Source organism: Onychostoma macrolepis, chromosome 12, assembly GCF_012432095.1.
Source record: "Onychostoma macrolepis isolate SWU-2019 chromosome 12, ASM1243209v1, whole genome shotgun sequence".
NCBI classification, from domain to species: Eukaryota; Metazoa; Chordata; class Actinopteri; order Cypriniformes; family Cyprinidae; genus Onychostoma; species Onychostoma macrolepis.
The window spans coordinates 23355936-23380138 of NC_081166.1; the positions used below are offsets into that span (position 1 = coordinate 23355936).

A 24203-nucleotide genomic window follows, 5' to 3' on the forward strand; every position below is an offset into this window, starting at 1 on the left:
GTAAATTTTCCATCACCGATATCCCGTACCTCCTCACCCACTGAGACATTTCGCATCAGACATCAAGAATTGATAGGCAACATCAGAATTCTTCTGAGCCAATTCAGTTGAATTGGTTCACAAAGCGAACTGGGGCCGGTTGCATAAACTGCTTAGACTAGTCTTAAAGTTAGCAATCTAATTTGTTTTCTTCTGGACGGGTCAAGACTGTTTAATGTTAGTTACAAAAGTGTAGATTTGCCCAATTTTAATCATATAAGACTGATTATCTCTGGGCTAAATGCTTGGCCAAGTGTTTAAGACATAACTTAGTCTATGTTTATGCAACTGGCCCCAGAAATATGCATTTTTTAATTCGAATGATCCAATTACAGCAATGAACAGCTAGCTGATTCAATGCTACGGTAAAAGCAATATTTCAGTATTTCGACTGTGCTAACACACAATAATTCATAATGTCATATTTAGCTCTACCTTTTCTGTAAAACTGATTACTATTTAAATGTGTATTTTATATCAAATAGCCAAGTAACTACTTTTGTACTTTTACTCGAGTTAAAATGTAAAATGAACACTTGCACCTTTATGAACAATGGAGTCATTAAGGAACAGAAATCGTTCAGATGAACCCAAATCGGAACTATTATAACTATTTTGAGCTCGTATTGATATGAAGATCATTATAAGTAAACAAATGATCTAATGTTGTAAAACATTAAAACGACATCGTTATATTTACAAAATAGCACTGCACTAGGAAAATTTATTTTTAAGAGTGCGTGGAGTATATGGTACAGTGAGTTCATGCTACTTTGATTTATACCCTGATACTGAATTTTAATTACCACATATACACCGTATTATATGTAATTAAATCTAAGAAAACCGTGGTATCGCCATGATATCGTGTCAAGACATAGTATTGCTTGTGATGTATTACATACTTGATGGTTATATTGAAAACTCCTGTTTACACTTTCAGCATTTCATCTAAATCAAAAGTGCAATACAATCTCCCGTCCAATCAAGAGACGCTACATCAGACCACCCAATCGGATTGATTTGTACTACAGCAAACAGACTCTCTCGGCCAATCAGAGGACGCGATCTTACAGACCAACATGGCGGCGTTGAGGTTAAGGGAATTGTAAATGAACAAAAACCTGATTCATTTACTGCATAAACTGGGCTATTTTGTGGTAAGCTAGATTTGAAAAATAAGTAATAATAAATTGCCATTTTATCACATTTTTACACGTTGTCTATATGCTGTATACTATAAATATGTATTATTTTTTTGAGATGAGATTGGAGATCATGAGTATCATGAGCTGGTATCTGACGTTCTCTTGTCATACACTGGGATGTGACTTTAAAATCAATTTATGCTGTTGATTAATTGATGTTTTGATTTAGACTTTAAAAAACAGACAGAATGAAGGTGGTGAATCTGAAGCAGGCTATCCTGCAGGCGTGGAAGGAGCGTTGGAGTGATTATCAATGGGCCATTAACATCAAGAAGAACTGTCCTAAAGGAGCCACATGGGACTACCTCAATCTCGCAGGTCATATCTAAATGTTTCACCTCATATTCAGTAGACAAATTACTGTATCATATTATAAACAACCCAGTTTTAAGAGCAAGTTTTGGGAGCAATTCATTTTGAGGACACATGCACATGATAATGTTATAAGCTGTGGTGGATCTTATTTGATTAAACATACATGATTTTTGATTAAAACAGTGATATTGTGAAATACTACCACCAAATTAAAATAATGGTTTCTTGTATTTTTAAAAATGTAGTTAATTCCTGTCATGGCAAAGCTGATTTTTCAGCAGCTATTACTCCAGTCTTAAAATTATATATATATATATATATATATAATGTGTGTGTATGTATGCGTGTATGATGATTTCCATAAAAATATTAAGCAGCAAAAACATACACACAAGAATAATATATTAAAATAGAAAACAGCAATTTTAAATTGTAATAATATTTCACAATAATACTGTTTTAACTGTAAAAAAAAATCGTAATTATTCCAACCATTTGACTGTTATATTCCCATGAACTGCCAGGGGCTCAAAAATGCCCAAAATGATTACATCATAATTTATGTAAAAAAAAAAATCATAAATGGATATGCACATTTATTTATTGCACTTTTTATTATTTTCTTTTTTCATTGCTGCCCAAAACTCTATCGGAACAGGCCTGCACGTCCTGCAACCCTCCAGAGTCGCTGTGTTATATAACACTCTGTGAAACATGTAACCTGTTATGTAGTTGTCAAGGTGTGATTACTGTTTCTCCTGATACAGAAGCTCTTCTGGAGCAGGCTATGATTGGCCCGTCACCTAACCCTCTAATCCTGTCCTACCTGAAGTATGCCATCAGTTCACAGGTGAAAACAAGTCATACCAGTAGCCTAATAAAAGCTTTGTTGTTATTATTTGGCATGTTTATTATCACTAAATACTTCTTGACTTATTATAGCTTGTTACTTGCCACATTTGCTCACATAAATGCTCACAAATGTCTTGCTAATAGTAAATTTCTACAACAACACCAGGAATTGTAAACTTGTGCATCGCTACACCACTAGGTGTCAGTGTATGTAAGCTATAGGTCCAGCATAACCTGTTGACATATTGATGACATGATATTGTTTCTCCCGCCTGTAGATGGTGTCCTATTCTAGTGTGCTGACTGCAATCAGCAAGGTTAGTGGTTTAATTTGTTTATTTTTCATTTTAAACAAAGTTTTACTTGACTGAAATGAAATAACCACACTATTTTTATTTGTTCACCTACAGTTTGATGATTTTTCACGGGAACTGTGTATCAAATCATTGCTCGAGATCATGGATATGTTCTCCAACCGACTCGGGTGCTTATCCATCAATCAGTCACATCCATCCATCTTAGAGTCAGTGAGATGCAGTTTTTCTAGAACGCAGCTAATATGTTTTCTCTCTTGTGTTTCTCTCCTGCAGCTGCCATGGAAAGGCAGAGGAGTGTATTGGGCTGTGCCGTGCCATGCTATGTACCGTGGTTTGGCTCCTGCAGGGCTGTGCGTGGTACTGTGAGAGACTGCGGGAGTCCGGCGCTCTACCTGTGTTAGAAAACAGTCTGAGAGCCTGCCTGGAGCGCATGAGCAATCTGTTACACAGTACCAAGAACAGAGCCCTGGTGCACATCGCACGCCTGGAGGAACAAGGTGTGTGTATTTACTAAGGATTTTCAAAAATATTTATCTTTGACGTATTTACAAAGTTTCTGTTGCTTTTATAAAATGAATCAAAGTGCTCGTTCATTTGTAAACGTGTCTTTTGATTCTATTTAAAGCATAAATCAAACAGTACAGGCTGTAGCAGGGGTCCACAAACGTTTTTGTCAGTTGAACAAAAGTATTTACTTGAAGTATCCTCTTAGTTAATATGTAAATAATTTAACAGCGCATTTGCATTTTTACAGTTCTCTGATGTTGGTAAATGGTCACATGACATGCAATTAATCGGATAAAATATTTATTTTTTTAATATTCATATTCTTTTCAGATCATCTCAGTCATAAATACTCTGTAAACACAAGTATATGGACAGTGACAGATACAGAGATATACCTTTAATTTCCTTTAATGTAGAGGTCAACCGATAGTGGATTTTACCGATACCGATAGCTAGGTTGGACAACACTGGCCGATACCGATTAATCAACCTATAGTTTTCAAAATAGGTACTGAAAGAAAGCTAGTGCTTTACTATTTTAAAAAAAAGCAGTAACAGTACTGAACCATATTTGTAAATGAATAAAAATATTAATATTATTTACTATATTGATCATTAAAGTTATTTCATAGTTTGCTAATGTTAAAAGAAGACACTTTAAAATTTAAAAATGTAGCCTATTAGTAGCTAATAGTGAATGTTGAAATGAACACTCTAACAAGGAACAATACTTCTACAGTTTTCATTAATGCTATGAATGGACTCTTATTGTTAAGTGTTGCCAATTAATTTCAACAGTCATGCTTAAAGATGGCCATCTTTAAATATCTACACAAGGCCATAGCATTAAAATTACATGCATATGGACATTGTATGTGTACTCACACACTTTATTTGCTTCTATTTTTTAACACTTGATAATTATCTAATCAAAAAAAAGTTAGTCACACCGGGCAAAAGCGCAGCGCTGCGTCTAGAAGAACTCAGAGGTATCTCACACACACACACCAGACGCTTTGCGTTCAAATCAACTGGCGGTCTAAAACAATTTATTTAATCACCAAACAGACATAAGTTTGCTTCAAAAATGAACGATGTGGCATAAATGAGTTTGAAGTTCGGTGTTTAAAAACAGTAAGCGGAAAGAGAAAGCGCGATCTATTACAGCTCTCTATATGAAGCATACAGACTTTATTAGAGCCACAGAAAGACAAATGTTTTTGCTGAAAAATGTACAATACAAAATTTATAGCCTAGGGTGAAGTCATTATGTACATTCACAACGGTTTGGGACAAATATAATGTAATTTAATAGAAAACTATGTGAATGGTGCTCTGTTCGGCGGCAGGCTTTTCTGTTGGTGTCACGTGTCAAAATAAACAACACGTGCTGTCAGTGATTTCCGCCTCTAGAGGCCGCTCTCGTACAGTATAATGCCAGCGGACCCTTCTCAGCCACTCCAGCAACAGTTGCAAACCGGAAAACTATCGGCATGAATTTTTGCCGATAACCGATAGTAGCGGCAATCAACTATCAGTGCCAATTAATCAGTCGATAATGTACAACTTTAACTTTTTTTTTTTGGACAGTGTCACTGCAGAAAAATTAGTAATTCATACACTGTTTAATCTCATATTTCACAATATTTACTTTGCATTTTTGTATTGTGGTTTATTTTCTCATTAAATTTGAGGCACCCTTTCCCACTCTTGTCAGTTGCGACATAATGAGGCCAAGTGACACCACAGCATACTGCTGTTTATTGCATAATGACAGCTGTTTTTCACTTACTATTTAAAACAAAATTGTCAACATCACAGGATTCAGTAAGTAGTCATCTAGTATTCCATTCCCAAAATAACCTTTTAATGGCCTGAATCAGCTTATTAATCAGTGTGACTCAAAAATTACAGTTGAGGAGTCTGACTAATGTTCGCAAATCATTTCTTTTAAATTCTATCTTTTGCGGAATCAAATTACCAATTTGTTTGCATAACCAGTCAGAAGTTTTTGTAGACATACAGTTGTGCTCAAAATTATTCATACCCTTGATAATATTATCAAAGAAAGCTGTGAAAATAAGTCTGCATTGTTTATCCATTTGAAGTAAAATAAAGTGAAAGTGGGGGAAAATCACATTAGGAAATAAATATTATTTTTCTCTAGTACACAATGACCACAATTATTGGTACCCCTAGAAATTCTTATGATTAAAATATCTCTGAAGTATATTCCCATTCATATTTGCATTTTTTTTAAATTAATTTCATGAAGTTGTCTACCCTTGGCTTCCTGTTTTACAGGATTATAAATATGAGGAACACAAAGGCCAAATTCCCTTAATCATTGATCACAAGGAGTAAAACCAAAGAATATATTTCTGATGTGCAGCAAAAGATTGTTGAACTTCACAAATTTAGGAAGTGGCTGTAAGAAAAGAGCTAAAGCATTAAAAATCCCCATTTCCCCCATCAGGGCAATAATTAAGAAGTTCCAATCAACTAAACATATAATAAATCCGTCTGGAAGATGATGCGTGTTTATATCGTCCTAATGCACGGTGAGGAGGAGAGTTTGAGTGGCCAAAGACTCTCCAAGTATCACAGCTGGAGAATTGCCGAGATTAGTTGAATCTTGGGGTCAGAAAGCCTCAACAAAAAAAAAAAATTCAAACAGCCCCTACATCACCACATGTTGTTCTGGAGGGTTTCAAGAAAAATTCTCCTCACTCATCCGAAAACAAACTCCAGCGGATTCAGTTGTCAGACACGACTGGAACCTCAAATGGCACTGGCTTCTATTGTCAGATGAAACTAAATAAAAGAGCTTTTTAGCAGCAAACACTCAAGGTGGGTTTAGTGCACACACGGATAAAAAAAATTACCTCATGTGTACAATGAAATATACTACTGGATCTTTAATGTTGTGGGCCTATATTTCTGCTGGACGTCCTGAACATCTTGTTTAGATACATGGCATCATGGATCCAATTAAATACCAACATATAAAAAATTAAAAACTGACTGTCAATGCTAGAAATCAGCTGACTGTCAATGCTAGAAGATCCACAAACATCAACAACAAAATAAAAATGGGTCACTGAGAACAAACCACAAACAAACATCAAAAACAAAATTAAATTGGGTCACTGAGAACAAAACCGGTTAGATTTTTGTACATTTTTTAAATAAAAGATCAAAAGGATTAATGATACAAATTTATTTTCACATCTGACTTTGATCATATTTACCAAAGGTATGCATAATTTTGAGCACAACTGTACATACATACATGAAATTAACCCACATAAATGTATTGTTTATTGAATAACTATGTAATATTAAAATAATATATTGTTAAATCATTATAAAAATCTAATAAAACTAATAGTCATTATATGCCATTTAAACTTCCTTGTCTTCTCTTGTCTCATAAGCATCCTGGACCAATGTAGAGCAAGCTTTGCTGAAGTTGTCAGAAAATCTCAATGCTGTGACCAATCAGACGCTGAAGGAAAATCTTGAAGAGTGTGTTTCATTGGTCAAGAGGTGAGAATCCAGAAAGAACTCAAGACTCACTGTTTGAAGTGCAGTAATGTTAGAGTTGGACAAAAAATTGATTACTCATAATGATAGATTGCTAAGATGTTGCTGCCAATTATAAAATTAAGCAACGATTTGAAAATCACAATGATTTCAGTGCAGTTTGGCCATTAAGTCACTTGGCTAGTTTCAAAATGCTTGCGACTCACTAGGAAGCATAATCCCACTTTATATTAAGTCATGTTTATATTAGCTCGTATTTTATGTTAATTAATTAATTGTTTATATTAATGTTTAAACTTAAGTATATGTTAGTTAAAACAACTATTGTTTACTTATAAAAACAAAATAACTTTATGTAATTACAGAAATGTAATTATAAAGTGAATTGTATCAAATTATTATTTTAAATGTTAGTACACAGTAGTTAAAATGAAGCTGGTCTGGAAGGATTATGACGAGCCGTTATGACAACATACAAAGATGCTTACAGAGTCTTTTAAACTTGTTTTAAAAATAAAATAAAAAATCAATACGATCCACTGATATGCTCTAGTATCATTGAAACATATTTTATTAAATTGTGCTCTTAGAGAGATTTTAACAGAGTCAACCCTGAATCAGTATTACAGTATTCATCTAAAGCAAAATTGCTCTTGTATAGAATTTCAACTTGTTACTCGCTAAAAAAAGAGTCAAGGAACTAACCAATAATTCAGTAGTTTTAAAATGATTTAAAAGTCAAATAAAATGGTGTGTTTGTGACATTCTTTGTGTTTTCATAGCATTCCTCAGATGTTGTGTCTTCAGAGTGATCCACCGGTCCACACCTCATTTCCTTCAGTCCATGCCTTCATCATGCTGGAGGGAACCATGAACCTCACTGGAGAGACGCAGCCGTTAGTAGAGCAGCTCATGATGATAAAGAGGATGCAGGTGACTTCATACACAAGTGTTTGTCCCTCAGATGAAGTGGTGTGTGTGTGGTTTTCCTAATGTGTTTCTTCCCCCTCTCTCTTTATAGCGTATCCCAGCTTCACTGTTTGTGCTGGAGATCTGGAAGGCCTGTTTCACTGGGCTCATTGAATCTCCAGAGGGGAATGAGGAACTGAAATGGACAGCTTTCACCTTTCTAAAGGTGTGTTTGAGTCACCAATCACACTTGAACTTTGGCTTGTAATATTGCCTATGGTAAAGGACATAGAATATCATTTTTATTTTGGGGTAAACTTATTTACTTACCTTCATGCCATTCCCAGATTCACAAAATATTCTTAAGAATAAAATTCTTCTTAACTGCTATTTTCTTCTTATTTACTAACTTAAGAATAAAGTTAAGAATATTTTGTATGTACAATTTTTTTTTTTTTTAGGAATTTTCTTTTTTTCTTTTAAAGATTGTTTTAAAAGTTGGAAAATTAGAAGAAGAAAAATGTATTCCTGAAAAGAATGTTCTTAAAACCATCACAAATATGTTTAGCATTCAGCATTTGTACAGGATGCATTCACTCCAGCAGCGTGTGGCACAAATACAAGGATGCATTTACTCTATGGAGAGCGCAGGAAAGACAGAGCTCCATCTTGAGACAGACTCTTTAAAAAGAATGATTCAAAATACTTTGAAAATATGTAAAAATGGATGCTTTGTACTGAACTCAACCCAAATTAGTCATGACAAAAACTGTGTTCACACTTTCTATGATTAAGACGGCCAGTAAAAGACAGCCTTCAGAGTGTTTTTCATGGAGTCGTCAGCGAGTCTTTGGCAAAAGAATCAGATAACACCACGTCTTTTCTTCTTAAGAGAATAATTAATTTTAAAAAACATAATTACTTTTGACTTAAAACATAACATTTTTGTGATGAATGTCTTTCTTAAGAGTCTTGAATAAGACTACTGACTGACCAACTTACAGACCACAAGTAATTTTTTTTGGCGCTTTTTTTGTCCTGTGTCAAGTTTGGCAACATCTTTCTGCATTTGTTGTCATTGTATGGAAAAAGCAGCATCAGCTTCTCCTTTTGTTTTTGAAAAAAAACATGAGTTGAGCAAATAATGATGAATTTACTCAGAATTTTCTCTTTTTTTGGCTTTAATAGCCAAAAATCACTTCAATAGAAGAACAAGGCTCTTTATCGTCATTACATGTCTCTGTTCCATAAATGATTATGTTTGGAGTTCACATAGAGTCAAGCTGTTGTTTATGGAGTATAAACACTAAATCGTTGTTGTTTTTTTTTCTTCTGTTTCACATCGCATTTTCAGATTCCTCAGGTTTTACTAAGGCTGAAGAAGTACCCACAAGGGGAAAAGATGCAGGTACCGTTATTTGACTGTTTACCTCACCTGTACCTACAGGGTTTGAACTATTTTGATTCCATTTCCAATTTGTGTTGCTCATGACACCTGACACCTCATATGACTGCCATCATAATATGTAATTCCACATCGTCCAAAATGTTAATTACCCTATCTGGCCTGCCCATCTTTGTGTGCTTGTTAGGATTTTATGGAGGATGTGAATGTGGCATTTGAATACCTTCTGAATCTCACCCCACTGCTGGATAAAGCCGACCAGAGATGCAAGTATGTCAACACCACCTGTATTAATTATGACTGTCTATGTGCTGAACCACAGGAAGCTAGAATAATGATTTGTATTGACAGAAGCTACTTTTATTCAAAATGACTGACAGTGCACTCAAACTATTTATCAATACTATAGTGTTAGCTCAGCTGGTACGATGTGTAATAACACTGTTGTTGTTGTTTGTTTGTTTGTGTGTGTGTGTAGCTGTGACTGCTTGAGTCTGTTACTGCAGGAGTGTAATAAACTAGGCCTGCTCTCTGAGGCAAACACCGCCGGTCTTACTGCAAAACGGTAAGATCAGAATATTTTATTCTTATTTTTATTGTAAACATGTTTTATAAACATGTCTCTCTGTTCCATATATTATTATTATTTTTTTTTCTTCAGGAGTGAGGACCGAGAGCATGCACCCAGACTGAAGACAGCAGAGAACGCCAATATTCAGCCCAACCCAGGCCTCATCCTGAGAGCTGAACCAACTGTCACCAACATCCTCAAGGTTCTCATCTGGTTTTATATAATTTTTTAGGGTTGTCGATTTGATATGTTAATTTAATTTATTAAATTAATAAATTATTCTAATATAAATTATTTATTTATAATTATTAATTGAATTAATTAGAAATTAAATTATTAGAATTATATTCTAATTCTATTCTTTAAAAAAATTAACACTAGCTTTTCTAATCTTTTTGTATTCTATCTGTTTTTCTTTTTATTTATTATACAATTAACAAAAGCAAAAATGCCTCTAACACTAGCTTGCTCTATTCTGTTTCTGTTCTATCTGTTTTCTTTTTATTTATTATATAATTAAAAAAAAACCTTGCTACGTGTACTGCGTTAAGCGAACTGAGACTTGTTGTAGCACTTGCATATCATTGCTTCCATTGTCCTCATTTGTAAGTCGCTTTGGATAAAAGCGTCTGCTAAATGACTAAATGTAAATGTATTAGTTATGAAAAACATGTTAAAATGATTAAGGCATTTAACGCACCTGCCCAACCCCAGATTTATGTAGGTCATCTTACTTTTCATACAGTTAATTGGTTTCGAACATGATACAGGGCAACAACTCGCTGTGTGATGTAGCCTATAGAATGCAGTTATATGCCCCTAAAATTCAAGATATTGTGGCAAAAATGCCCTGTATGAGTTTTTGTCTCATATTTATATCATATGATATAATTAAGCAAGCATGTTAGTTATTAGTTCATGTTAAGTAATATAGTAAACTAATGTTATCTAATAGAACCTTATTGTAAAGTGTTACCGTTTAGTCACAGGTTTTCTTCCTTTCTGGTTGTCTAGACAGTGGATGCGGATCATTCTAAGTCTCCTGAGGGACTGCTGGGAGTTTTGGGTCACATGCTCTCAGGAAAGAGTCTTGATTTGCTACTGGCTGCTGCCGCAGCGACTGGAAAACTCAAGTCTTTTGCTCGCAAATTCATCAAGTAAGACAATATGAATAAGATTGGATACAGGATCAGGATCAGCTTATATATTTAACCCAAATAAATACATGAACAGAGTGTCTAGGTGATATATCTATATCTGCTGTTCTCTTCTAGGCTGAATGAGTTTCCAAAACACATCAGTGGAGAAGGATGTAAGTCATATGCTTTATTTTGCTATGATTGCATGCAGCCTGTTAATAAATAACTTTTTAGATGGGTAGTAGGCTAATATGTTAGGCAAGATTACAGGACAAGATTTTTTTTTTTAATGGTAACGGAAATATCAAGTGCACTCTGTTTTGTTCTCAAGTACTGAGGTTTGTTACCTCCATAACTGAAGAACACATTTTAGGTTTGTACAATTGCTTAAGCATTCACATTTGCAGTGTGAACTTGTCTGTCATTTTTAGCTTTAGTGTGTGAGAATGTGTGACGATTTAGTTACCCACAGAATCTGAGAGCAATATCACTTGTAGCATAACATCTGTGAATATACTTTCTAGCGAAATCTGCGTCAGTGCGAGCTCTGCTGTTCGACATTTCCTTCCTCATGCTGTGTCATGTCGTGCAGACCTATGGGTCAGAGGTCAGTTTCCACACACACATATTTATTATACAGAGCAAGTGTTTGCAGGGCTCGCAAAATTTCTAAATCCCTGGTAGCCCTTCGGGCAGGTACTCTTCAGATTTTGGTAGCCCGAAAATTCATTTAACTAGCCCGAATTAAAAAAGTACTATTTTATTTTATTATTATTATTATTTTTATTTTTTATATAGAAAATCAGATACGAGTTTAAATGTCAATCAAAAATATTTTCAATACACAAATATCAACAAATATGAAGGAAGGAATTTTATTTCACTATTTACAGGGTATCTGCAGAATTTTTAAAAATATATTTAAGGCAATTTATGACCCATTTTAAGAGCTGCACAAGTAAAATGAACACAGAATGAGCGGGGTTGGACAATGTCTATGGTAACACAGTTTTGAGCCATAAAATTACATGATTTACAGTTCAGATACAGGTTTTCACAAAAACAAAAATCTTATACAACAGCGTTTCAGGCTATAGACCGTTTTTATGAAAAGGGATCAATCAAGCATATAAATTATGTTAATTTAAAACGTATAAATATTACTGTCTTAATTGTTTAGATTTTTAGAAGGCACATCAACTTCTTTCTCATTTACAACTCTGTGTTTGCTGCGTAAAAACATGAGTTGATATTTGCATTGATCTGACCATAAACAGTAAGAAAGGCTATTTGGAAATGCAGATTCACTCTCTGCCACGAGGTGGCGCTTTAGGAGCGCTGAAATATTGCGGTTTCCCCGGAAACGCCGTACACAAAGCAGCTCCGCGCTCAGAAACGCTGCTTTATCAGGAATTATAGGTAAAATGAAATTAAAATGCCAATGACACGTTTCTGAGGACAGTCGGTTAGTTTCAGATACATTCACATAAAGACATCCGTGCCGCGTTTTGACTTGAAGCGCTCATATTTATTCAATGACATCATTGCCTTTTGAAGTTTAATCCTGCCGTATCGCGACTCTTGTCTTTCCGTCCCCAACTGTAAGACCTCTTGAAATTATAATTAGGATATTTCTTCCACCATTTAACGTATTTAAAACTTTTTATGGCCTTAATTTTGATACAACTCACTTTCAGAGTTTTTAAGGACCCGCGGGAGATCTGTATTTAAGGAGCCCGTCGGGCAGGCAGTGATACATTTTGGTAGCCCGACTGGAAAACACAATAGCCCCGGGACGTCGGGCTAGCGATTTTGCGAGCCCTGGTTTGAACTGAAGTGCAGATGGATGTTACAATCTGTTAAAGTTGTGTAACATCCTTAATTCATAATCGCATCCTGCAATGACATACACTTTACTATATCCGAGTCATTGATTACATCATTCACCCAACCTGTCCAGGTGATTCTTTCGGACCCCAGCCCATCGAGCGAGACACCCTTCTTTGAGACGTGGTTGCAGACATGCATGCCAGAGGAAGGGAAGACCCTGAATCCAGACCACCCTTGCTTCAGACCTGAGTCTGGGAAGGTGGAGAGTCTGGTAGCCCTGCTTAATTCTTCCTCTGAGATGAAGCTTGTGTAAGTGCTGCTTCATATCAGCTAGGTCTACCAATCACACATCACATTAACATCTTCATGAAACATTGATTTATACAAGATAGCCCCCACTTTAGTAGTGATGTTAGACTTGGTTAGTTCAGTTCATTTCTGTGAATCGGTTTAAATTGTTTATGGATCATTTTTTGTGTCATCACTCAAGGATGTTTTAAGAAATGAAAACTTCTAGTAGAAATTAATTGTTGAAGTGGAGTTTTTTGGGCAGTCAAATGTTAATGACCTACAGTTTCTAAATTAATGTTTTAAATTGAATTACAAAATGTTTTTGATCTCATATATATATATATATATATATATATATATATATATATATATATATATATATATATATATTAGGGTTTTTTGTCTTAAAGGGATAGTTCACCCAAAAATTAAAATTGTCATCATTTACTCACCCTTGTGTCTTTCCAAACCTGTATGCGTTTCTTTCTTATGTTAAACATTAAAGAAGATATTTTGAAGAATTCTGGTAATAAAAAGGTTGGTGGTCCCCATTGACTTCCATAGTATTTATTTCCCTACTATTGAAGTCAATGGGGACCAACAACTGTTTGGTTCTTCAAAATATCTTCTTTTGTGTTCAACATAAGAAAGAAACTTAAACAGGTTTGGAACGACATGACCGTAAGTACATGATGACAAAATAAAAAATTTTGGGCGGACTATTCCTTTAAGGATCTGTTAGTCAAACATGTGCTCTCTCTCACTCTTCAGTCAGATGAAATGGCATGAAATATGTCTCAGTACACCAGCAGCTATACTGGAGGTTCTGAATGCCTGGGAGAATGGAGTTTTATCAGTGGAGGCTGTTCAGGTAAGGAAATTCATGGTGTCCAGTTGTGTCCTAACCAGACAGAGCGTTTCTAAAAGCATTCCATGTCAAATCAACCAAATTTTAAAAACGTCCCCGGTTCAAATTTTGGATTTTGCTGATTTTTCTTTGGCCCTGTGTGGTTCGGTTCCAGAGATACTGGAATTTTAATATGGCTCCAATGTACATTTTCAGAGGTCGAAAACCAAATGTGGATCAATTTTCAAAAATATGATACCACCTTTCTTTTAAAGAGGAATGTCTGAAGAACAAATAATGTTGAAGCTAGAGATGTATCTCATTTACTTCTGTCAGAGTAACTGCATTGAACATACCTGTCTGAGGCCATAAATATTCTTTTTCCAAAGTTTGCATGCCTATAATTCAAGACGTATTAAAGATACAACAATATGATTTTAGATTCTAGTTCTTAATAAACTATACACGTCTGTCTTTCATCACAAAAATATTAGCAAAATCAAAAATTTGAGCTGGGACCTCTGGTTGAGTTGACACTGAATGACCCCAAGGCATTTATTGTCATGGAGTCGAGTCAAGTCAAGTCATCTTTATTTATGTAGCGCTTTTAACAATACAGATTGTGTCAAAGCACTTAACAGTATCAAATTGGAGGATAGAGTGTCAGTAATGTATAATGATAAGATTAAACTCTCAATTTTCAGTTAAAGGCATTTCATTATTGAATTCAGAGATGTCATTGTCTAGCTCAGTTTAGTTTAAATAGTATCTGTGCAACCAAATCGACGATAATTGCTAGAAATTAAGTGTCCCCAACTGAGCAAGCCGAAAGCGACAGCGGCAAGGAACCAAAACTCCCTCTGTGACAGAATGTTGAAAAAAACCTTGGGAGAAACCAGGCTCAGTCAGGGGGCCAGTTCTTCTCTGACCAGACGAACCAGCAATTCAATTCCAACCGCAGCCATGTCAGATTGTGTAAAGGGCTTATCTGATTCCCGTGGTCTTGTCCCGATGGAGCATTTTAATTTATAATTTAATGTATTTGTTATATTTGTTTTATTCATTATTTGAAGTTTTTCATTTATATGATTTATTCATTTGCTATAATTGTAATGTATAGTTTAATGCATTTATTGTTTCTCTGTGTATTTTTATATATATTTGTTTGTTTATTATAATTAAAATTTATGTCTCAGGGGCTCTCCGCTGACAATCAGAGCTGCAGACATCATCTCTTGGTGCTGATCCACCATTTGATCGGATACAGACTGAGAAACAGAATAAGAAAGAAACAGACAAATATTAGCGTAGATGCCATTCTTCTTACGATGTAACGAGTACAGTGTTCCCGGTTTCTGGTTGATCTAATTAATGCAGCCTAACAATCCTTTAATGGATTTGAATAATAGAAGCGTATTAGTGTGTTAATGTGTATGCCAGGATAAAGAGACGTGTCTTCAATCTAGATTTAAACTGACAGAGTGTGTGTGCCTCCCAAACAGTGTTAGGTAGATTGTTCCAGAGTTTGGGCGCTAAATAGGAAAAGGATCTGCCGCCCGCAGTCAATTTTGATATTCTAGGTATTATCAAACGGCCAGAATTTTGAGAATGCAGCGGACGTGGAGGACTATAATGTGATAAGAGCTCTCTCAAGTACTGAGGAGCTAAACCATTCAGGGCTTTATAAGTAATTAACAAGATTTTAAAATCTATCCAATGTTTGATAGGAAGCCAGTGCAGTGTTGACAGAACCGGGCTAATATGGTCATACTTCCTGGTTCTAGTAAGGACTCTAGCTGCTGCATTTTGGACTAACTGTAGTTTGTTGACCAAGCGTGCAGAACAACCACCCAATAAAGCATTACAATAGTCTAACCTTGAGGTCATAAACGCATGAATTAGTATTTCTGCATTTGACGTTGAGAGCATAGGTCGCAATTTAGATATGTTTGTGAGATGGAAAAACACAGTTTTACAGATGCTAGAAACATGGATTTTAAATGAAAGATTGCTATCAAACAGCACACCTAGGTTCCTAACTGATGAAAAAGAATTGACAGAGCAGCCGTCAAGTCTTAGATGGTGTTCTAGGTTATTACATGTGGGGTTTTTAGGTCTGATAATTAAGATTTCTGTTTTTTCAGAATTTAGCAGTAAGAAATTACTCGTCATCCAGTTTTTTTATATCGACTATGCATTCCATTAGTTTCTCAATTTGGTGTGTTTCACCGGGCCGCAAAGAAATATAGAGCTGAGTATCATCAGCATAACAGTGAAAGCTAACACCATGTCTCCTGATAATATCTCCCAAGGGTAACATGTAAAGCGTGAAAAGTAACAGCCCTAGTACTGAGCCTTGAGGTACTCCATACTGCACTTGTGATTGATGCGATACCTCTTCATTCACTGCTACGAACTGATGGCGGTCAGATAAGTACGATTTGAACCATGCCAACAAAGTTTTCTAGTCTATTCAAAAGAATGTTGTGGTCGATTGTGTCGAACGTAGAGCTAAGATCCAGTAGAACTAATAAAGAGATACAACCACGATCAGATGATAGAAGCAGGTCATAAAAGCATGGAGTCATATGGCAATTTGAAAATATCTTAGTTGAAAAATATTGTAGGAAAACAGTAATTCATTTTTATTAACTGTAATTAAAGAAGTGTCTCTATCTTTCTGTGAGTGTAGAAGATCACCGATAACATCAAAGGGAAGGTGTGCAGTATGGCCATCTGTGCGGTGGCGTGGTTGGTGGCGCACGTTCGGATGCTGGGTTTGGACGAGAGAGAAAAACCTCAGACTATGATTCGTCAACTCATGACCCCTATGTCAGGAGAAAACACTTTGCAGTTCTACCATGAGCGGTAAGGAATCTCTACACACACCAGGCCACATTCCCACATCATGAATTGTGAATTGCTAGTTGTTGTCGTGATTGATTGGGGTTGAAATTAAACTCTGCAGATCTTGGTCCTCTAAGAACATCCCTGAATATCTCTGAAAGACTGGTATCTCTCTCTCTCTCTCTCTCTCTCTCTCTCTCACTATGTCCAGTGTGGTGATTATGAGCTCTATCTTGGAGCACATGTGTGCTGATGTATTTCAGCAGACCGGACTCTCCCTGCGGCCAGCAGTTGAGGGTCAGGAGCCCATTCCTTACCGAAACCTTCTCCCAGCCCGCCAGCCCATCCGCCAGGCTCTGCAGACCCAGTTTAGGGAGGTTCTGGAGAAGGGCTGGGTGGACTCTCATGCGTTCCATCTCTTTGAGAACCTGCTACATATGGGAGGAGTGTTCTGGTTTACTAACAACCTGGTTAAGGTAAATGTGTCTGGGTTTACGCTACTACAGATTATGAGAATTTATCTGTACCTGTTTTCAGACTTGATCGTGTGTTTGTGTTGTAGGAGCTCCTGAAGGAGACCCGTAAGGAGTGGGCGTCTCGTGTGGTTGAGCTGCTGTACAGTATCTTCTGCCTGGACACACAACAGATCACCCTCACCCTGCTGGGTCACATTCTGCCACGTCTCCTCACTGACCCTGCCCACTGGCACAGTCTGGCAGACCCGCCAGGAAGAGCCCTTGCAAAGTATGAACTTTTTATTGCATTTGCAAACACACTTTAGGTATAGTTAAAGCAAGACTTTTTTTACTTGCCTCTTGTCATTTCAAATACAATATCAAAGGAAACTCAGGATAATGAAATAAAGGATTCCTCCTAGGCCTTAACGCTAAAATTGTTTTACATTTTCCACTGAAACTTAAATAGTTACCACAGTGATGTATTAGTGCTTTATTTATTTTGTGCCAGTTTGGTCAATTAGTGTCCCATCTTTCACAATATCCTCTGACAATGACATCTGTGTCCTTCTATAGTTGACCCCATTATTGACGCCACAGGAAAGTCCACATTGTCATGTACTTGTGTTAATATGGAAAGACAGATGGCGCCCTCACAAACTGTTTACATAGTTTCATTGTTCAATACATTTTTTTTTTTTTGGTTATGCATTTGCGAGTCAGCAGTTTTTCTGAGAAAGGATTATTTCATAAATGAATGAGGAATTTATGTATGAATGAACCCCTTTACTCCCATTCCTCTTTTTACTTGCTTTCTTTGATCCACTTCCTTCTTTTTTCAGTCTAAGATTCAAAACGAACATCCGTTTTGATAGATATTGAGTCAGGCTTTTTCTTTCTTGGTTTCTCTTTCCATTTTTTAAATTTAAATTTACATTTTTTATTTAGTTACAGTAAGTTAAATTGATTTATTACATGAGATTAAATATGCTTGATATGAATCTCCCTTCATCTGACAGATTTTCCACCTGCTTTAATGCAGCGAGACCAAATTTTTAATGTCGGTTGTCAACGTTTCACAGTACCCTAGCATGTAGTTGTTAACTTCAAAGCTAACATGGAGGAACTAAAAGCCACAAAGCTCCTATTTTAATTTCACAATGTTTTTATAAAAAATGATGAAAATGTGTTTGTATATGTGTGTTATAGGTTGTCAGTGTGGTGTGCTCTTAGTTCTTACTCATCTCACCATAAGGGTCAAGCATCAGCAAGACAGCGCAAGAGACAACGCGAGGATATAGAGGTCAGTCACACGGTTTCTCTCACAGCTTTTGTCAGCTGTCATACACATGTATGTCTTGCCCATTAAGCATATAGTTCTTAACTTAAGCTTGGGTGTTATTAGTAATTAACACACTCTTCTTCTGTTGGTTGTAGGATTACACCAGCCTGTTTCCTTTGGACGACACGCAACCATCTAAACTGATGCGTCTGCTCAGCTCCAATGAGGATGAGACTGTCATGCTGTCCAGTCCAGGTCATTTCCGGCCTGCCCCACCACCCACAAGCTGCACAAAAACAATAAGAGCTGCATTTTAATGCAATTTTAATCTATTAGTCAATCTAGAAACTGTTAACCAAAACTGCATATGCTGCAAAAATCCCCACAAACATGCAACATAGCTTGCAATAGTTTTGAGCTTCCTGTGGCAGTATCACTCAATATGCCAGTGACACAAGGTTTAAAAATACACATATAGGCTAATTTACCAAAGACAAACCAGAAAACACTTTAGTTCATTTAACCCTTAACCCTGTACATATGATGATTTTAAATAATTGTCAGGAGAAAAAACACTGTTTATTTGGACTAATATATATTTATATATTATTTTTATTTTATTTTTTTAAAGGAGAATTTGCTTTTTTTGAGTATCATATTTGATCCATCAGGATTTGTCTCATGATATAGGAGAATATGTAAATAATACTTGAGGAGGCAAAAAAGCACCTTAATTTTATTCAGAGGCCCAAACTGAGCAAAACTGCAATTTGGTTAGATGGCCAAAAAATAAATCAGTGAAGCCTTTATAAGATTTTGACACACTACTTGCATACAATGTGTATTAATATCAATTGTCACCCTATCTCCTAATAATATAATTTAGTAACGTGATTTTTAAATGCGTAGTCTTATGATCAAAGCTTTGTAGTTTTTATTGTGGGGGGCAAAACATATAATGCAATGAAATACAATGATGATTGAGAAAACAAACAAACATTTCTCAAAAGCCTGATGCATCACATTAGATTTTTCGGTAACACTTTACAATATGGTTCATTGGTTAACATCTGATTTTTCTGAATGATGTATGGATAAACAAGTAAACCTAAGTTGCTTCTGTCCATCATGAAATATTACTAATAATATGTTTATTCTATAAATATCATTAGATTTCAAAGCGTAAAGACATGTGCCACGACCTGAAGGGGGATATTTTTGTAATTATATTAAACTGTCTATTACTTACCAAAAATCAGTCAAACAGAAGGCATGTAGTGGATTGTGTACAACAGGTTTTTCAGCAAAGTTTTGATCATGTTGCTAATGTAGTGGCCTTAGAATTTTGTGTATCAAATATTATACAGTAGGCTGAAGTATTGTCAATGTAGCATGAACAATGGATGTGGTGCATCCAATGTATTTCATGTGGCACCATCCTAAAAGCATCTCCAAACAAAGTACAAACTTTTTTTTTTTTAGCATTATAAAGGTTAACTATTTGTGGATGTGTAGAGAGAAAAAAAAAAACAGTATTGTTATAAGCATTGTCTGGAAGCCAGGACTATTTAGTCACTTTCACTGAAAAAAGAAGGAAGAGCCGGAAGCGAAAGTGTTGATTTTATTAATGCAGTCGACCAAGAATGGGAAGTTGGCAGGAAATGATTTAGTGAAATCTGCTTGGATGGCTACTGTGACAGTACACATTTCCTTATTTTTATTTTTTATTTTTTTTAAAGTTTCTACATACCTTACATTTAGGTCAATAAGAACTGACCAACTCAAAGTAACTGATGTTATCTTTTCTAGGTGACCGTTCCATGAGCAGTTCACTGTCTGCCTCTCAGCTTCACACTGTCAACATGAGAGACCCTCTCAACAGAGTGCTAGGTTTGTGCTGGATCTCTGCTGATCATTTAGTGCCACTAGATAGATTAATAACATGGTGTTACCATCTGGTACCATATTTGTACTGCCACCATACTACTTATTTACAAGTCATGCTGTTAGAGTCAAAGAAGATTCTTGTCTTTTTTTTTTTTCTTTCTAGCAAATCTGTTCCTGTTGATTTCCTCTCTGTTGGGGTCTAAGACAGCAGGTCCTCACACACAGTTTGTTCAGAGCTTTATCGAGGAGTGTGTGGAGTGCTCAGAGCAAGGCAGCCGGGGCAGCATCTTGCAATTTATGCCCTTTACCATGGTGAGAGAATTATCTTGTATGCATGCACAGCACACACTTATATACATGAACTATTCTAGAAGGACTGCACAATTAGATCACAATTTCTGCTTCTCTTGATTAAATAAACATAGTCATCTGCAAAATTAGCCTACTGGTTGTTCATCCTGAACAACCTCCTGTTATTCATATATGACATTTTCGTTATCTTTCATTGGTAACAAGCCCCCACAGGCTTTCATGCTTGGTACTCTCTCTGCACTGGAAGAAGAAGAAAAAAGCGCTGATGATCTGAAAATGCTGACAAACATGTACAGTTTCAGCCAAAATTATTTAACTTCCTGTCAAGGAAGCCATTCTACCCGACAGTCTGTTGCCATGAACTAAATTTCATGAAAACAATTCAACCAAAGCATCAGCAAACAATTATAGAAAGTTTATTAATACACATTTCAGTTTTTCTAATACGTAAAGTTGATGAAAAATAAAAATATGGTAACACTATAAGGACCAACTCTCACTATTAACTAGATGCTTATTAGCATGATCATATTACTTACATATTGGCTGTTTATTAGTATTTATAGAGTATATATTAATACCTTATTCTGCATGATCATATTTTAGATCCCTTAAACCTACCCCATACCTACACTTAACTACCTTACTAACTATTAATAACCAGCAAATTAATATTTATTAATTGTAAGCTAATAGTAAGAGTTGGAAGCTCTATATATATAATTTGTTCTAAACATTCATGTACACAATTATTCAACCCCCGAAAGTTAAATTTTGAAGAGAATGTTTTATTCTTTATAACCTCCAATAAAAAAGTGTTTACAATCTTCTTAGACCTCTCTGCAGGAATCTTGGCCCATTCTTCATGTGCAAAATCTTTCAGATCACTGATAATCTTAAGATGAGATGAGGTTTATATGTGGAGACTGAACAGGCCACTCAAGACCAATCTCTCAACCAAGCTTTAGTAAATTTGGATGTGTATGGTTGCCCTGCTGGAAATTCCTGTGATCGTCTACTTCAGTCTTTGACAAAATGAACTAATACTTCAGAAAATCCATGATGTCCTTTATACAGTCAAGATTTCCACTTCCTGCAGCAGCAAAGTACTCCCATAATGAAACTGGTCCACCTATATGTTTGTCTGAAAGCTCATAAGCCTTGCCGTTTTTGCACCAGACATACCGCTGATCCATGGATCCAGAAAGTTCCACTTTGGTCTCTTCGCTCCATAGAACATTCTTCCAGAACTCCACAGGTCTATCCTAATTATGTCCTTTTATGTCCTTTGTGGTCAAGCGTGAAATGCACATCAAATATTGTGAGGAAAAAGCTCCAGCAAAACAGGAATTATTTTTTTGGAATCAGTGCCTCAAAAATGAGTAAGAAACAAGTATTGGATTTCATTCAGCAAATAAGATGCAGGGAAGTGTCATTTTTGCGCACAATGATCATGATTATCAGTTTAACTATTATCATGCAGCCCAAAATTGTAGTGTGAAAAGTCTTTCATGAATTGCTTTCTATTTGTCTTCACAGATTTCAGAACTGGTGAAACTTCAGGCACTGGCAAAACCCAAAACTGTGCTGTCCATCACAGACCTGAGCCTTCCACTGGGCCGGAGAATGGCAGCTAAAGCCATCGCTGCTCTGTAGAGGACATTCACTTCAACGCGCCTCTAAGAAGACGTGGTTTTGGTAGGTGTGCGACAGAGAGGAAACTGCTTCAACCTCCCTCCCCAGGAGAGAACAGACTTTTTCCCTCATTACTTACATATGATTCCTGTAACTGCTGGTGGGTTTTGATGTTACTTTCATGTCTGACGTCTCAAGGACAGCTCAGTGTTAGTTCTGATTTGACATATGTGGGCATACCTGTGAACTGAAACAGTCACTGACTGCTGACTGTTCACATTAATTTGCCATTTATTTCCATCAATCATAAGTAAACAGAAAGTAAAATTGTGGTATGTTTGTTTTTATATATATATATATATATATATACACGTTATCAAAGTTCATGTAGTACTGCGTGTTCACAACTTTTTGTGTGTTTTTATAAACAATGCCTGTGATTTTGAATATGAAACCCCAATATTGTATATTTTTACTAAAATGCCAATAAAATGGTAAAACTGTTGGAGATGCTTCTCTATGCTCTCTTCTTTTGTTCAAATTTAAGCAAAAGTGTTTGCTCCACAGTGGTTACACATTAGATTTCCACTGAAGTCAGAATTATCTTTGGTTTCACACTATGAAATATCTTTACCGTTAGATATTATCTACATGCATAGGAAAAACTAATGGGGGTGTATTTTACCATTAGTTGGCCACCTTTTCTCAAACTGTTCTTTATTTGATGAAAATAAGATTTACAAAATGTGGGTAACACTTTAGTATAGGGACCAATTTTCGCTATTAACTATTTGCTTATTAGCATGCCTATTATTGACATATTGGCTGTTTATTAGTAGCCTACTTATAAAGCACATATTCTACATTCCTAATCCTACCCAATACCTAAACTTAACAACTACATTACAAACTGTTAATGAGCAGCAAATTAGAAGTTTGAGGCAAAAATCAAAGCTGAAAAATAAAAGGTAAAATGTGTTTTGTTTTTAAATCTTAAAATCTGTGTGTGTGTACATACAGTAAATGCGTGGATTTTGACAGAACTTTCATTTGAACATATGCTTCCTGTATGCTAATGCATGCAGCACACTGTATAATGTATCAAATTTGATACACACAATTTTGAAGGCCTGTAAATTATCAACATGTTCAAAACTTTGCTGTAAAACCTGTTGTACCCAATCTGCTAAATACCTTCTATTGTCTGATTGATAGTTTATACTTTTTAGCAAGTAAAAGACAGTTTAGTGTAATTCTCAAAACATCCATCTTGGTGGTTATGCACATTTTTTGCTGTGAAATCTTTTCAAAATTTTTATAAAGTAAACTTTGTACTTTTGTATTAGTGATATTTCAAGATGAACGCCTGTACTGAAACAACTTAGGTTTATTTAATTATCCATGCACTATATTTTTTTAAAAATCATTGAAAATCTTCATTCAGTTTTCGTTTTTTATACAATAAATAAAAAGAAAACAGAATAGAAAAAGAATCGAGCAAGCTAGTGTTAGAGGCCTTTTTTGCTTTTGTTAATTGTATAATAAATAAAAAACCAGTGGTGGTTTTGTATGCAAACATTAATGCATTGAATTTTATGCAAGCAGCTATTGGTAGCCAGTGCAAATTGATAAACAGAGGTGTGACGTGTATAAAGGTTTGATAGAACTGGCTGGAAGACCTGCCAAGAGAGCATTGCAATAGTCCAGGCTGGACAGAACAAGAGCTTGAACAAGGAGTTGTGAAGCATGTTCCGATAGAAAGGGCCTGATCTTCTTGATGTTGAGTAAAGCAAATCTGCAGGACCATGCACTATTTGCAGTTGCAGTTGCAGTTGCAGCTGCAGTTTTAGCAATGTGGTCTGAGAAAGTCAGCTGATCATCAATCATAACTCCAAGGTTTATATATAATATATATATATATATATATATATATATATAATGGCATGCCGTTCAGGAAATTATGGTATTTATAATATGAAGATTGAATATATTGAATGAAAGTATAAATA

At 35.6% G+C, this 24203-nt stretch overlaps 1 protein-coding gene across 2 annotated transcripts; it reads left to right on the forward strand.

Moving 5' to 3' along the window:
• The first annotated feature begins 1042 nt into the window (after positions 1-1042).
• Positions 1043-22685, forward strand: med24 (mediator complex subunit 24). Of its 2 annotated transcripts, none has more exons than XM_058794246.1 (26): positions 1043-1199; positions 1417-1565; positions 2330-2412; positions 2693-2731; positions 2825-2898; positions 3005-3228; positions 6676-6787; positions 7567-7717; positions 7806-7919; positions 9048-9101; positions 9286-9368; positions 9577-9663; positions 9760-9871; positions 10684-10826; positions 10944-10981; positions 11333-11415; positions 12769-12947; positions 13701-13800; positions 16469-16644; positions 16835-17099; positions 17186-17367; positions 18288-18381; positions 18516-18615; positions 20170-20250; positions 20411-20559; positions 22099-22684. In XM_058794246.1, the coding sequence occupies exons 2-26, from the start codon at positions 1436-1438 to the stop codon at positions 22213-22215; spliced, it is 2970 nt and encodes a 989-aa protein (XP_058650229.1). In that variant the 5' UTR covers positions 1043-1199; positions 1417-1435; the 3' UTR covers positions 22216-22684. The 2 variants fall into 2 exon arrangements, with proteins under 2 accessions (XP_058650229.1, XP_058650231.1); XM_058794248.1 differs by having other exon boundaries at positions 1061-1199; positions 1431-1565; positions 22099-22685.
• Positions 22686-24203: the final 1518 nt, after the last annotated feature.